At 35.8% G+C, this 17,445-nt stretch overlaps 1 protein-coding gene across 4 annotated transcripts in view; it reads right to left on the reverse strand.

Moving 5' to 3' along the window:
- Positions 1-1,580: 1,580 nt before the first annotated feature.
- The window catches only part of LOC118155641 (zinc finger RNA-binding protein-like), a 45,843-nt gene continuing 29,978 nt past the window's right edge, over positions 1,581-17,445 (reverse strand). For 3 of the 4 annotated variants that reach the window (XM_035309027.1, XM_035309026.1, XM_035309025.1), the window contains 8 exons: positions 15,754-15,959; positions 15,349-15,499; positions 13,725-13,866; positions 8,873-8,970; positions 7,955-8,050; positions 4,372-4,483; positions 4,164-4,261; positions 1,581-3,479 (listed from right to left, as the gene is read on the reverse strand). In XM_035309027.1, the coding sequence (XP_035164918.1) occupies positions 3,300-3,479; positions 4,164-4,261; positions 4,372-4,483; positions 7,955-8,050; positions 8,873-8,970; positions 13,725-13,866; positions 15,349-15,499; positions 15,754-15,959 (1,083 nt within the window). In that variant the 3' untranslated portion in view covers positions 1,581-3,299. Of the gene's footprint in view, positions 3,480-4,163; positions 4,262-4,371; positions 4,484-7,954; positions 8,051-8,872; positions 8,971-13,724; positions 13,867-15,348; positions 15,500-15,753; positions 15,960-17,445 lie in introns of those variants that run through there. The other variant, XM_035309028.1, reaches the window with a different exon arrangement.

The following is a 17,445-nucleotide window of genomic DNA, read 5'->3' on the forward strand; positions in this document are numbered from 1 at the left end:
ATAAGGAGAAAGGGGGAGTTGAAGGACGACCGAAGGACAAAGCCTGGAAGGAAGACTACAAGCCTTCAGCACAAGAGACCCCCAGAAAAACCACCAGAGACTGATACGCATGCGTCCAGAGAGGGTTTGGATTCTGGGAACTAATTATAATAACCCTGCCTTTTCTAGGAATAGTGATGAATATGTATTAGTCTAGGAGCATAAAAATCAACCACCTGATGTAACAGGTGTGTGTCCTGGTAGAGCAGAGACTCCCGGTGCACCCAGCGCTGTTTGCTTGCCTCTATTCGCTTAATAAATCACAAAAATCCTATCTGGGACTTAATCATTTATCACACCTGTTAGGAAGTTTACACTTGCCAAGTATTATTAGGGTAGCATTTCTTAAAATGTGAATGGTAAACACCACAAAGTAGTCACCAGAAAGTAGTCCAATGAACAACTGGAAACATCTTCCAGTACTATGAACGTATATGTACAAATCACACATTTTCATAAATCCAAATGACAAAATGGTACAAAATGGGAAAATACAAATTAACAGATACTTATAGAATTAAGCCTGATTTTTATTTGGTTGTGAGAACCTCTGAGGTAACACTGTACTACAGATGACACTTCTTGGATTTCTCCCCCACCCTCAAAAGATTTGACAGCTGTTTCATTCAAAAAAAGGCTGAGAAAGACCACGCCGAATAATAAAAAAAAAAAACTCTTGAGAAGATTTATAAAATAATATATCAGAAGGAATTTAATTTGTAGCCTTTTGGGCTAGAAAACTCTTTGGCTTACAGCCTTCAGAGAAAAAAATAAAGAAAATAGAAGTTTTGTCTTCATAAGCACACAATGTAATATTTAAAAGTCAAAACTATCGCTGTACTTTTTAAAGTGTTGTTTTTCCACTCTTCTTAGCTTTGACAGAGCCAGGAGTTACCTAGTTAAAACAGCCCGTTAAAACGGGCAGGAAAAACAGCAACAAACTGAAATTCACTCTTCATCACACAGCACAAAAATCATGGTCACAACTTCATATTTAATGTGGAATCACTAAGTATACAATATTTCAAAAGATCCAGAAACTAGTTAAGAGATAAAAGACAGCAGAACAAAAATACAGGAAATCCGAACTACATCTTTGACCTTTTTAATCCTAAATTTGAGGGTCACATGCCTGAATAGACCAGTTTTAACTTTATGAGGAAAGAAACTTTGGTATGGAGTTAAACTAGCCACATGAATAGCACCTGTAGTTTTCAAAATAAATAGTAATGGCTAACTAGACACCATTGCAGCAAGACAGACTCCTCTTAAAAAACAAACAAACAAAAACAACAACAAAAAACTAAGAACAAGCACGTGCTTGGAAGCTATGACTCAAGGCTGGACAACAGAAACTACTGTAAATTTTTTTTGGTCATTTTAAAGCACAGACTAATTATTGTATTTTTGAAACTGAAATTAAGTTTTTCTTAATGAGATTGCTTTCTCTTTATTTGCTAACCATTAATATTCACTCCTTTAAAAATTGCACTCTGATGCTTGAAGAACACTGTATTAAAATTTTCCTTTAAGACTCCCTCTATTTTCTAAAATATTTTATTTGCATTGTATAGACCCATGCTGTTATCAGTAGGTGTTGCAAGACAAAAGTATCCCCCTACTCCAAAACTTATTTTATTAAAAAGGTCAAAGATAAATTCAACCACAAATGGGAACAGAAGTCTTTAATAAATGGTATCAGAAATGGTTTGGCAGGGGGGTTGGACCCAATGATCTCTTTAGGTCACTTCCAAGCCCTACAATTCTGTGATTCTGTGAAACGACAAAATATCTTTGTGATGTCTGATGCTCTCATACAGCCAGTGATTAAGTAGATATCAGAATGTTAGTCTACATTATCTATGTGTTTTACGGGTTTGCAACAAAGCGTAATACACATTGAACAGAATAAGTGAAACTTCAGTTTCCAGTGTATAATGAATTTAAGTCATTTAATAAATTTTATAGCTTTTGAGTGTTCCACTTCAGTGCTGTTACAATAAATCACATCTGCATACTAGAGCATACATCAACAGTATGATATAACTTTACTTATACCACTGCTATATTTAGCTTTTTGAAAGAGACATAAACACACACTATGGCCACATCAAATATATATATTTTTTCCTTTAATAACCTTCTCTTAGTAATACTTCACTTTTAAATTTTGATTTATTGAAAAAAATCACAGAAATTTTATACAGGAATAACTATAAGGAATAACCTTACAGGCACTGATATGACAAACATCTATTTTGAAGGTCTAAGAGGCATTAATATTATATTGACAAAGCTGATTGAAAAGAATGACTAACTTTGTCCAAATAGGAAATGCCCGTTTCTGCTTATATGTTAAGAAATTCAGAAAGTTATTTTTTGTCCTTGCTATGTCACAAAGTCTATCATACAAAGAACTACGCATTTAACTTAAAATGACAGTTTTAAAAGCCCTTCTATTAAAAACAAAATCATGCTGAACTTTGATCAATTATGCAGCTGCTTTAAAACTGTTGCAAGACCATACTGTATATATTAGCTTTTATACTGCTAATGTACAACTAACAGCAAACTTGATTAGATTAACACAAATTTGTTTTAATTACACTGTTATATCACACTAAGATGACAAATGCCACAAGATTGGCAAAAACATTTAATTCTGAGCACTCAAATGGCAGGCTAATTCTGTTGTAGCCCCTTCACATTTAGGGAAAAAAAGCATAATCCTGCAGTCTCACTTTACAAAAAAAAAAAAGTTCTGTAAAATATTAATTGGGAGGGGAACAGTTTATACTATCTAACACAAAGTAACTTATACAACTAGTGTCAAGGGCCAACAAAAAAAACCCTTCTAAGTAAAATGTCAAAATACACATAGTAACAGAAGTACAAATGCTGCATTAAATACAGTGAAGATAAGACAACACACTCGTTAATAAAAAAGGTCAAAGAAGAAAGTTACTGAAGTTAGCAATACATTTAAAGGAAACGCAATGAGGTGAAAAAAATCAAAAACTATTTTCCCCCCAATGACAGTTTCCATTTGTAGTCTTTCCATCCATAATTTGTCTGATACAGCACATCCAGAATGTGCTGAATCATGTTCAGAATCTCACAGAAAAGCTAGGTTGTTCTCTTCCAAATCTAATTCCTAAGTTGGTTTTGGATGTTTTAAACAGACGTTATTATGAAGTAAAAGCAAGGCAACAAATGGACTTTTTATCACCTTCAATCTTAGCATAAACATTTTTTTTTTTTTAAAAGTTATCATAATCTTTTTTGTCTTTTTTCCCCTCTGCTTCAAATCCATCAACCCCATCACTGTCCCTTCTCCTTTTACGATTGTTATGGATGTTGAAGCGTTGATTTATCTGTGGTAACGGATCCATTCCCAAAACTTTGTGTATTTGACGGAATGCAAGGAGTCTCAATGCAAACTACAAAAAGGGTAGAAAGAAGTTATTTCAGTTAGAAACAACTGTCAATTTTGAGTACTTTGTCAAACAACAGAGAAGTGGTGTAAGATATCCTTAGCTCTTACTATCCATCCTCTTCCTCCACACAACATCAACACAGTAATATATGCATGTTACATTTGCTATCTCCGTACAAAGTCCATCATCTCAGCTTCAAAATAATATGTTTTAACTGCTGGACTTGCAACTGAAGCAACCAAGGCTTTTCACACATCCCATTACATGCTCGTAATCTTTGGCAAAAGGATCAAATGAACATGTAGAGACAGTGAGCTATTCAGCTGCAAGCATAAGTGGTCAATACTATGAACAGAAACAATAAATATTAACATTTAAACAAATTTATTTGTATGATCTTAAGTTCCAACAACATTTTAAATCTATTAGAATACTGCTGTAGACAGAGCATCCTTATGGATATATATATATAGAAAGGAATGTTCCAAACTTGTCACGTTTATTTCAGTGCAAAACACAACACTGCTCTGCATCCTCTCCTGTGACATTTTCATTGCCTAGCTTAAGGCTCATCATCTAAAAAAATGGACTATGTTCTTATAAGAAAGGAAAATTCACATCCATATAGCCTCATTAAAAAAAAAAAAAGTCTTCAACTTTAGTTATGTTACACATACTTTCCCTTACCTGGGCACTTGAAGTAATATCTTCTCGTTGCTGATCTGTCATTACAGCAAGTGTATCAAAAGGATCTTTCTCACAAGGGTCCAGAAGGCCAGGACCACCTAGAATGGTTAGGCTAATTAGAAGAACATCTCTACCTTACTTTGACCAAGACTATATATTTTATATTACTTCAGCATAAGTACATCGATCAAATTCAACTTCAACTTGCCTTTAAGGATGATTCCTGAAGATATACACTCAAAAACTCTTCTAAGTGCATCCCCAGGACTCTGTGGTCCAGTAGCACTGCTGATTGCTTTTTCCACAAGCAACTCCATAGCCTGTAACAACAATAACAAAATCCAGTTAATTCAGAAGACCGATTGAAACAGAAAAAAGCCACTACTGTTGTTCAATACTGAACTTTTCATAGAATGGTTTGGGTTGGAAAGGACCTTAAAGACCATCTTGTTCTAACCCCCCTGCCATAGGCAGCAATGCCACCCACTAAGACCAGGTTGCCCAGGGCCTTGTCCAACCTGGTCTTGAACACCTCCAGGGATGGGGCATTCACAACCTCTCTGGACAACCTGTTCCAGTGCCTCACTACCCACTGAGTGAAGAATTTCCTTCTAACCTCTCATCTAAATCTCCCCTCTTTTAGTTTAAAACCATCCCCCCTCGTCCTGTCATTATCCAACTGAGCAAAGAGTTGCTCTCCATCTTTTTTATAAGCCCCCTTCAAGTACTGAAAGATTGCAATGAGGTCACCCTGGAGCCTTCTCTTCTGTAGGCTGAACAGCCCCAGCTCTCTCAGCCTTTCTTCATAGGAGAGGTGCTCCAGCCCTCTGATCTTTGTGGCCCTCCTCTGGACCTGCTCTAACAGATCAACATCCTTCTTGTGATGGGGGCTCCAGACCTGGATGCAGTACTCCAAGAGGGGCCTTAGAAAGGCAGAGAAGAGGGGGGACAATCCCCTCCCTCGACCTGCTGGCTACTCCTCTGTTGATGCAGCCCAGGATGCAGTTGGCCTTCTGGGCTGTAAGCATGCACTGCTGGCTCATATCAAGCCTTTCATCCACCAGAACTCCCTAGTCCTCCTCTGCAGGGCTGCTCTCAATGGGTTCTTCTCCCAGTCTGTACTCATGTCTGGCATTGCCCTGACCCAGGTGCAGCATCCTGCAACTTGGCCTTGTTGCACCTCATTAGGTTCACTCAACTTTTGACATAGAAATTTTGAAGAACACCACAGAACAGTTTCAGTTAAAATTTAAAAAAAAAGCGTATTTTGTAAAAGTGAATAAAAAAGGCTGGTGCAAGATTAACACTGGGTACCAATACAGACATGCCTCTTCTCATCACAGATTGCCCAAAAGTTTATTTATTTATTAGAAATTTATACATTAGTAACTATACATATACAGGTAGCCAATTTGTCCAACATTTTTTTTGGGAATGCATGAAAAATGATGGGTTATCTAAACCTGGCAGCCAGATGAATAAACAGCACGCAGTGTATCTAATAAGAGTAAAATAATATGACAAAAATATGTTGTTTTTTCTATAAGAACACAAACTCAAGTCATCAAAAATATAATGGTCTTTTGTTTGAAGTTTAGTCTAAATGGTTACTAGTTCCTCAGATTAACAAAACTGAAGCTCACTTTTTTTTCCTGGACGTAGCCTAACACTAACTCAGATGATAAACAACAAGCGTAAAAAAAAATCTTATAAATCAACAGATTTAAAAAAAATGTACACACCAAAAAAATTTAAATGACGGTTTAAAAAGGTGTATTTTAAATACTGTTTTTTCCTCTGTGACTATTTCCATTGTTTCATTTTATTAGATGTTTTTTCAATAGACTGTAAAAAAGATTTGCAATAGTAAGGAATAGCTTTCCTTAGCTGTTTCAGCATTAAGATGTTTCACTACCACTTCATTTCCAAGTTTCATTTTCAATGTCTTTCCCCCCCTTCCTCTGAATTTACACTTTTTCAAACGTTGCCTTTTATTTTCACTAAGAGTAAATGCCTATTCTGATGCATGCAGTAACTATAGGCAGCGTTGATTACAATTCTTCATTAAGGGTGCTCATTCCTAGCCCAGGACAATGACCTGGTGTTTGTGTGCATGAGAGTTTGTGTGCTTGATTTCACGTCAGAAAAATCAACCTTGAATAATCATTACTTCCAACTTGTAAGAAATTGACAAAATTCTCCCAATTTAGTTTTTATTTTTAGGTATATAGGGAGGGCACTACTAATTGTGTTTAAACTTCCTACTGTTTTCTATTATTACAAACACTTAAGCTCTTTTTGAAAAGCTCCTTGGCTTGTGACAGGCTTCTAGCATACAGGTCAAGAGAAGTTCTATATTCAGAAAAGTCTGTTTCTTCTATCTGAAATTCCACCTGTGACTAGCAGAAATTACAGATATTTAAAGTCACAAATTTTCATTCTGTCACTGCTTTTGTCAAGTAAGACCAGAAGAACAACTGACTACACAGACTACAGTGCTGATCCATGTCACTGACAATGCATCCCAGCACCGTCAAAAATAAATTCAGCAAACCAGAGAGCACTCTTGTAGAGAGCCGAGATGCAGCTAGACTTGACACACACCTCTATTCCCTTTCAGATGTGCCTTAAAACAGACAATGTGACAAAGAAGAAAAAACATTCTTTGTTCTTCATCTTCATGTGTGTTGCAAGAGTTATAAGGGTGCTTTCCTGCAAGCACTCCAGTTTTTATTCTTTGGCAACTCGGCATCGCAGTGATAATTAAGAGGACAGTTACACACTTTTCTAGCTTCTTTTAAGCATTATTTATACAGTGCATCTTTCAGAAATGTAGCACAGAAACTGGCAGGATATATATTACTATTAATACTTTAAAAACATATATAACTTTTTCTACATTTTTCCAGCAACAATCAATATTATCAGAACTAATTTAATAAAATCATCTGCAAGCCTAACACATTTCTCCTTCAAAGAATGCTAACTTAGTGCTCTTCTTGTCAAAACCAAAAAGTTTACACTGGGAAGCAGCATAGTGCAACAGGATTTGGTTTGTGAAACAAAACGGTCAGTTTATCTACACACATTTCTGAAGTTTCCTTTCAGACTAATTTTGGCTGGTCCACAGATTGGAAAACAAATTACATTCCTGAAGAGCATCTTTTAAAACAGTCAATGCAAAAGGAATGTTTGAAGAATGCTCAGCTGCAGGAATTATCAGAAGTAAAGGGGTTGAACCTAGAGATCTTTTTCTAAGTGATATTGATTAAAGATACTAATTTTGACACATCCACTGACTAGTACTGTGGTATTTCATCTTGGAGAATGGTCACATTAACAATCACAGGAATTACTGTGATTTGTTCTTTTACTTTAAGTAACCTTTCTGTTATCACAGAGGTATCATGGCACAGCTGACATCACTTTAAATCAATTTCAGTAAAACCCAAGGAATTTCTAACCACCAGTAGGTGGTTAAAAAATATTTCTTTATACACAGTTAAAAAACAACACCTAAAGTCTAGAATAAGGATGTTAAACACAAAGAACTCAAAAGAACAAGAAAATTATTTTGGAAAAAAAAAAATCCAGCTCCAAATGACTAAATTTCAGAAAATTAAGTTTTTAGAGGGACTCTCTACTTTACCTGTAAATACAAGCACAAAAAGCATATTACTTCTTGAAAAAGCCTACATTTAACTGCAGTAACACTTTCCAGTGCCCTACTTGTAGTACCATGTATACTGAAAAGGTACTGAAAAGACTCATTCAAAAAGAGTATTACTCACCCAGCTCGGAAAATCAGACCAGGTTGGAACACGCTGACAGAGGTCACGAAGAATACGTATGATAATCACACAGGACTGCAGACCATTAGCTCTAGCCTTGAGAGCAATACAAAATCAAATTAATCAATCCCAGCATCTACAGCAAATAGGCCTTGTTGAAAGACTAAAACACCACTGTTCAATGGAAGCTCAGATACAAGACTGATACAAATCATTCTACAAGTTTATTCCGTGAGCTGCCATTTACAGTAGTATTTTATACAGGGTTAGTAATTTAAGGTTGTAAAAGTCAAAGTGCACAGGTTATACAAGAATAACATTTCTTGATCCCCTGTACACTTTGACCTATGTTCACTTATAACAATAAATACAGTGTCTTTCTATATTAGAAATAAAAAGGATAAAGTAAAGGTCTAAGAAGTAGGTATAGAGACTGAAAGGTCAAGGGAATCTGTTTGGTTTCTTTATCGTGCCTTTGCCAGAATGCAAAGTCACTAAACCAAACAGTTGCTTCTCACCTTTCATTCCCTACACTTAATGCACTTAAAGAAATAGGAAAAAAAAAGTCTTAAATCTAAACACAAAGCTTTAAACACATATTCCATCATTTAAAGCAAAGTTACTCTGCAGCCTTATGGAATATATAACAAATATACAGCATATGATCACCCCAAGCGAGTCAAACTTTCAACATCGCCTTCTCAATGACCAGAAAAAAAATCATATCAAATGAGCAATTAACTGCATAAAGCAGTTCCTCCATACTCAACTTTCTACATTTAAATTTAGGGACCAGAAAAACAATAAGTATTATTAGCATGAACAACGCTGAGTGTTTTCACACAATTAAACATTTATATTGCAACTGAACTAATCTCTCATAAGGCTACAAGAAGAAAGTAAAATGATGTTCCAAACCTGGAACCACTTAGCGTGGCGTAGAGCAGCCAGAGCGTCAAGGCATTTTTGCCTGTCCAAGACGTCCGGTGGGTCTTTCACCATACCCGAGGTTACATCTAAAATGGATTGAATTGGCAAAATGCAGTGAGGAATGGGTGTTTGACCAGGTGAGCAAGACACTTCCTGAAAGTAGCTTCAATGTCACACATGCCATTTGAAGTTTAAACCTTTGAACAACAAGTGAAAATATTCCATACAAGGTATTCAATTAGGATTAGGGTACCAACCCAGCACGAAGATCAAGAGCATAATAAACTTTATTTAGCCCCTAGGTTATTTTCAAATGCATTGCAGATTATGCAATGCTTAGTGCTTCTTTATTTAAGCTACCACTGGAAAAATACATATCCCCTAAAATTAAATAGGGAAGGAAGGATGGTTGGACACAGTGCACCAGCACAGAGAACACAAGACAGAAGGAACACAAAAATCCACTTTAACCAAGTAGCAATATTAAATCTTAGTTTATTGCATATTTTAACTGCTACCTGTTATTTGGGACCCAGTCCTCAAAAGAAGTATAACAAATCTCAAAAGCACTAGATGCTTAGTAATTATATTATTTTTATTATACCTTAACCTTAGGATGCAATGATTTTGCTTTAAAAGCTAATTAAAGGAATCTGAAATGCTCTTCAATATTACTGAGTTCCACTACCTTCTAGTATCCCCTCTTACTCAAATTCCTCAACCCATAATATATGTGCTCCAATATAACTTTGGATATAAAGAAAGATCTGAAAGGGGACTGCTTTACTTAAGATTCAGCAGGAAAAAGAAAAGCAAGGAATAGTATAAAAAACAAAAGCAGAATGTCTGAAAGAAAATACAGAAGATCTCATATTAAATAATCAGAAAATGATTTAATTATGTTACCAAGTTGACTGCTTTGTTAGCTAAATAGAATAGACCACAAGATCATTTTAGAATTGGTTTAATCAACAAAACAGGAACCACTTTATCTGAAGTGGTATTTTCAGGTTACTTAAAATTATAAGGATATGATTCAGTAATCAGCTTTAACATATCTTTATTTTATTATTTATGAAAATGGTTATTGTGACTAGTAACACAAAAAAAATGGTAGCATGACTGGTAATATACCAGATAAGAAAAAACAAAAAGCCACCTCTCAATGGTACTTATTTCACAGCAATTGACTGTGTGAAACTATATGGTTTATTGCAGCAAGATATAAATTTCGGTTAAGTCAGAGAACCAAATTAAAAAAAGAGAGACTTATGAAACAGGCCAACATGGAGAAAATTTTAGGGATGTTGCAGAGACAGCTCTGAAGCTGCCATATACTTATATACAAATATATAATGAACAGTAGGATACTTTACTATATTGAGAGCAAAAAACGCTGTAGATGAGCACGGTACTACAATTTTCCAGTATTATAACTGAATTTAATCTAAGGTACTAGATTTAGGCATTTTAATGTGATATTCTTATTGCTCTGCACAGGGTTAAAAAGAGAAGGATTTCAAAGTAAGAACCAAGTTGCAAAGAACATGGTTATCTTCTCTCAAAGATACTCAGACTTATGGACCATATGTTAAAGTGGAAAGAAGAAACTAACAAAGCATTTACAGAGCAAATGAAGACATTTAAAGTGGTTCATTTAAAACAAAATCAAAAAACTCCAAACAAAAAAAAAAAGGAACAACAAAAAGAAGTCAACACAAACCAATACGAGAAAAGTGCACTGCAAGTTTTTATCACAATAATTCACTACGTAATTTAAAACTTTGATTATTTGACTTCTAGGTCTCAAAAACTTCAATTTGGAAAATAATTTTACTAAAAACTACTACATTGCAAGCACACAGAAGTGCACTTAGAGAAGTACTTTAAAGTATACTACTACTAATAGAAATCATATGAATACTCTTGAAACTAAAATAGACTGAAAGTCATTAGTTGCCAAGGCACCTATTGAACAGAGAATATATTGACTGAAAAAAATAAGGGTACTCTTGTAATATTTAATCTGTGGATTTTTGCATCTGTTTTACATTTTTAGGATTAACCCCTTAAAGACTATTTAACTAAATTCAGACTCCTAAGCTACCACCCTGTTAAAGCTAAAAAACAAAACTGAATTAATTTACAAAATACAATCATGAATTCTCACCCTACATATTTATTACTAGCCTAAATATAAGGGGTTAATCTTCAGTTATACATGCTGTGTCCACACTACTACTTCATTAAAAGTTAACAGGTATATTAATTTTAGTAAGTTTTATTATGCAAAATACATATTACCCAGTCAACTATTTCAAAACTAGTGTGAACACTGCTTAATTCTAAGAGAAATATAAAGATTAAAAGGAAAAAAAAAAAAAAAAGGCTAACACAAAGAAATAGGAGATGCTAGGACTATGCATCCAAACCCCCCTCCTTTATAAAGTATGGCAGGTGTGACACTGAGCTTTAGAAAACCTTGGTCAAAAATCCTTCCGATGTCTTGGCAGCAACCCCTGACAGGAATCAAGTCCCTCTGCTAGAAGGCTTTGGACCGGGGCTGTTAGCTAAGGATAGAGAAAACACATGCACACACATGCGTTTAAGAATATGTACACTTTGTTTGCTGAAGGAAAGATTCCACAGCAGGGGTTAGATCACTTTGAACATATCAGATTTGGGAAACTGTCAAATGCACAACACTGTAAGGAACAGTAGCTATGCGGTTAACAATTTTATTTCACACTATTTTTTTTTTTTTTTTTTTTTTTTTAGCCTTTTATCATGTAATTGGATTATTACACATCAAACACAATTCTACTCCACGTGCAAGTCTCAGTCTCATCTTTATTCAAACTGGTTCTTCCGGGAAAGCCTTCCTTATCACCTGAACTAGTTCCCCAAGTGAGCTAAAAAAAATAAATGAAAACTTTAAACCATTGTAAGACACAGAGCATGAGAAGCTGCAGCAAGAAAAAAACACACATATATTTGTTAACTCTACAGCAAATAAGAAGCAGTCTTCATAATAAGGCCATCTTTGCTGCAATAATTTGCAATTGAATCTTGTATTTTCTCATTTCAAGAGCAAACTTTACTGCAGATCCATTTTACACGGCTCAGTGTCTTGAAGAGAAATCTAATGATTTGGCTTGCCTAGAGGCAGTACTGTATTCAGCAGTGAATAAACTCATAACGATCATTTTAACTCAAGTGTGGGTCAGACAAAAAAACATATTTGTTTCCTTTAGGAGGCATAAATTAAGGGATTGATTGTAGGCATTTGAAATTTATTTTTAGTCCACATCATAAAATCTTAGGCCAGAAACAATTCAATTGAAATAGTGGCAGGAATCAATACTGCACTTTTGCACAGTACACTAAGAAATTAACATAGTGTTTCTGGTTAACTTCTTTTAATGATTAATCTAATTTAATAATCAAAGGTTTTAAGTGAAAGTATTCTTTATGAACTTAAGCAATATACAAAGTCTGATTCAGCACAAACAAACCAAGAGTCATGTGACACTTAATATTGCCAAAAACCAAGTAGTATTGGTTGGGTGTGACAGTAAATTTACAAAGCATTTATAGCTAGGTATGATACACACAGCTTAAAAATCACGTACAAAGCACTCAAATACTCTTCAGAAGTCATCCAAACTACAGAATGCATCTTGAATTTATTCTAATTACATAGGATGACTTTGTTAACACAATTTGCTTTTGATGCACTAGTTACAGCTACAGAACATTTAGTAATGCAGTATAAAACCGCAAGTATTTTAGAGGACATGTAATGATGCGATGAAATAAAAAGCTGTGACTTATATAAATATGTATATACACAAGCACATGCATACATAAACACGTTTTTTTTAAAAAAGCCTACATGAAAAACATTAAGATAACCTGATTTCCTATTTGTAGGTTCATTGTCATACACCAGAACCCTGTTTGCCATGATGTCTTTCAACTATGAAAATACAGAATTAAAAGGAAACAACGTTAATTTTATCTGACCCATAAACAAAAAGAACCAATGTACTTCAGACATTAATCATGCTTGTTGGCTTAAAAGCTTATGGAGCTTTCAAAGTGTTACAGAACAGACCCTAAAGCAACACTGCTGGCACCAGAGAAACTATGGACTTCAAAAATGTAAATTGATTTATAAGCTCCACCTTCTGCTTCAGCTCAATGACAAAGCCATTTCTTATTGTACTAGTCTGGGTTCACCAGTTGGATAGAAGACTGTAATGCCAGGAGCTTAAATATACTCAAAAAGCACTCCAGACCAAAAAGCAACCTCAGAGAGCTGGAAAAAATCACACTGTCTTTTAATGTTATAAGCATCATTAGCATCAAAATTATTACATAAGTGTATTTTAAGTGGTACTGCTAATTGGAATGTGTAAATGATGGTAATATTGATCCAGTTTAAATCTAAGACCATATGATTTGATTTTCTAAAAGGATACAATCTTTATCTTAGGGCAAGACTGCTCTACAAAGCCAGTTTATAGCCATTTGCTGTAAAATACCTAGTTTTTCAAGTAAATTTATAAGAGGGGAAAAAATAGTCGAGTTTGTACCTTTTCCAGAATGCTGAGGTTGGACAAAGTTACAATTTTAAAAAATTAAATAAATGCATAATATAAGCATTTATTTTTAACCAACTGTTGGCTACTGAGACTGGTTGTTGAAAAACAAGGTTTCAAATCGGTATTAGTTGTGCCAGCATGTTACCTTCCAGGACCTTAATGCCATCTTAAGCAGAATAGATAAGCATATAAAATACATAAGAAAGAAGTATCATCATCAACAACTTCCCAACCTCCATCCCTCATGTTCTCCTCCCGAATGACTGGAGATGTCAGCGTGATAGTAACTTGCATTTTGGGTTCCACACAAGAATTTAAAATTATTGCTGCTTCTGGGACTGCACACTTGATGTCATATTTCTCAGGACTTATTACCTAAGTATTGGGAAACAGATTTCTATTAGCACCAAGAAAAGTATGGAGAAGAAAATGGACTTCAACATAGTCTTTTTAAACAAAGACAGAAATGTAGTATTAATTATAAGCAGCAGATACCTCTGTATTCATAGAGGTCACATTATATGCAACTAAAAAAATATATATAAACATACAGATGTACAAAGATCTGTGGACTTCCATACTGTTACCAAATCATTAATGAAAATACAAAGCAGTCACCAAGCATGCAAAAGAAAAGGGAAAACTACCCATAAAGGAAATTAATACACCAAGTAAATTATGTAACATGAACAGCATTTAAAATAAAGAAAAGCCTCAGTGCCACTTGAAATGGCTACTGGGTATGTTTCCTGTTCAAACATACAAGTATTTAAAAAGCACAAAGCTGCAGCAGTTCCCCTCCTTCCAGCTCTCACTTAAAGGTTGGGTACTGCTAGGCACGTTCTATACTTGGCTGTCGCAACATCCTCAGACGAGAACAAAGAGCAAGATAAACACCAGGGGAAAACATAATAACAAGGTGGTTATTCTGAATTGGTTCTTGCTAGTGATTTAATAGTTCTAAATATCTCAAGAGGAAGCTGTAGGCACCTCTGTCATCTCCTTTTACAAACTAGAAGTCAGTTCTCCACAAAGACAGACCAAGATGTGCAATTTTTAGCTTTTCTTGCTTTGTTACTTTGAGCAGGACCCAAGATTATTTCCTAATTAATCTGATCCTGCTAATGCTTCTACCACACCACTGATTCTGCCAAGCAATTTACCAGACTGTACTGAAACACTGATGCTATAAAGCAACCCTTCTATAATGGAGGTTGGCGGGCTTTATTTCAGTAGGGAGCAATGGAGTTAAAGACTTTTACACATTTCTTATGGAAACATAGCAAATAGTTTATATGAGTTCTACTGAACGGTTTAAGACTTTTTTTTTTTTTTGTAATTTTTAAGAATGGTACCACATTAAAAAGCAACAAGACTTAATTTGTTAACTGTGGAACTATGAAGCATACATACTGGAAACACACTGGCATTGATGGAGAACTTTGTTCTTCAGGCAGTAAGCTTTCTATAACACTGCACAAATTATCTGTCACTATTGGTAACTGGACAATAGGAAGTCATCTTCTACTCATTTTTTCTATTCATTTAATTATTCATTTATTCTATTAATTTCTTGTATTATTTATATATTTTCCAATTAAATGAACTATTAAATGATGATTGATACTAAACCACTAGCATAAACACCTAGACACTTGTAAATACAACGTACAGAAAGCAAAACATGCAGTGTGGTCACTGAATTCAGATGGAAACACCCAGAAAAACAAAAGAAACTCAACTTCAGCTATGGAATGCAGCTGTCAGCCCTGCAGACATATGACTTGAGGACAGATTTTTTTTTTTTTAAAGTATCTTTACAAAAAAATCAGATGAAAGAATCTAAACTCTACTTACTGCAAGTTGTTTAGGAAGACTTTCAGCAATACGACTGAGTAAAGTCTTTGAAGGCTTCTCAGCACATAACAAAACAAGATTGACACTTCTGTCTCCACGGAGCAGCAAACCTTTAGCCAAAACGCCTACCCGTAAAACTCCTTTCAAAGCTCTGTGAAGTAAACTACAGTTAGAAGTTGCTTTAAGGTTTTAATATTATTTTAAATGCTAGTCCTGAAGATAAAAAAAATGAAATGAAATAGGAATACTCCACATACTCTTGAGGACACAGTCCTAATCAAAATTTGCTGTATAAAAACTTAAAGAGAACAGGATCCCTGGAAGCACTGAGAACAGTACAAGGAAAAACATAAGATGATTTTAGAAACAAAAGACGCATTTCTTTAAAAAAAAAAATAAAAATACCTGTCTTTACTGCCATCTTTTTTATCATCTCCCTCTTTGCTCTTGTTTTTTTCATGGTCAGTCATATTGTCAGAAACAAGTTTCAAAGCACGCTCAGTAATAGAAACAATTTTTTGGACTGCCTGAAGTTCCTCCTCTGTTGGATATATTGCTGCATGTTTGGTCATCACGTAGCGGTCGTCAGAGGAGTCAGGGCGGCGCAGAGGCTAAACAGAGATAAAGTGTATTTCTGAAATGTGGGAACACTTCAAAGTTCATAGAATATTCAAGCCTCAAATGACTGAAATGTAACAAAACATGAACTGAGATGTCCTTAACAACTTAAACTGCTCACAAACAATCATGTCTGAAGAAACTATCAAAATAAAACAAATTATGAAATCCACAGATCCAAAGTACTCCTCTCTCCCAAATAAGTATCTATTGTCTTTTTATTAACCACTAAATACTTGCATACTTATTCACTGCTGCAAAATAAAGTATCTAAAGTTGCTTTCAGAGAAAGAAGAATTCAAATAGCAAGGGGCCTCAGGAGGTCTCTAGTCCAACTTCCTGTGCAAACCACGGTTAGCTATAAGATCAGATCACATTGTTCAGGGATTTATCCAGTCACATCTTGAAAAAACACCAAAGATGGAGGCTGCACAACGCCTCTGTGAAAAAGTTACTTCCTGTATTCAGTCTGAACTTCTCATCTCAGCTTAAGCTGGTTCTATCTTGCTCTCACCACTACAAAGAACCCAGCTCCATTGTCTTTCTAAGGCACACACATTAGAAGGCTCTTAGGACCTACTGAAGCTCTCTCTTCTCCAGGCTGAAAGTGGCAAGATCCCCGTCTCTCCATGCAGTGCACATGCTGCAGTCCCCAGTCATTCTGGTGACCCCACACTGAACCTGCTATGATTTATCAATATCTTTCTTGTACTAGAAAGCCCTAAACTGAATGCAGTATTGCAGTTTGGGTCTAATGAAAGCTGTTTCCTATCATCTATTGATTATGCTGTGTTGGGTCTGTCTGGGATGGAGTCACCTTTCCCTGCAGCAGCCCACACAGTGCTGTGCTCTGCACTCATAGCTGGAACAGCACTGGTATCACTCCAGTGTTGTGTCTATTGCTGCATAGTGCTGGCACAACATCAGGACTCCCTCCAAGCCCCCAAGAGCCAGCAGGCTGGGGGTGGGCAAGTGATTGGGAGGGGACATCACCAGGGGAGCTGACCGACCAAAGGGATATTCCATAACACCTGATGTCACACTCAGCAATAAAAGGGGGCCTCTCATGGGGGAGGGTCTCTCCTGAACAACCGGTACACGTTTTGAGGCCCTGCTTCCTGGGACGTGGCCGAACATCGCTCGTTGATGGGAAGTAGAGAATAACTTTTTTTCCTTTCTCTCTGTGCTTCCGCACGGCCTTGTTGTTTCTTTTGTTCTTTTGTTTCTTTTTTCTCCCCATTCCCCTTCCCTTTAATTAAATCATTCTCATCTCAAACCTCAAGCTCTTTGTGTTGTCTTTTCTCCCCCTTCCTCTTTGAGGAGGGGAGGAGTGAGAGAGCGATTGTGGTGGAGCTGGGCTGCCCACTCGAGTAAAACCACCACAGTCCTTTTTGGCGCCCAACGTGGGGCTCGAGGAATTTGAGATAAGGATGTGTTGTGGTTTAACCCGGCTGGCAGCTAAACACCACACAGCCGTTC

Source organism: Oxyura jamaicensis, chromosome W, assembly GCF_011077185.1.
Source record: "Oxyura jamaicensis isolate SHBP4307 breed ruddy duck chromosome W, BPBGC_Ojam_1.0, whole genome shotgun sequence".
Taxonomy (NCBI): domain Eukaryota; kingdom Metazoa; phylum Chordata; class Aves; order Anseriformes; family Anatidae; genus Oxyura; species Oxyura jamaicensis.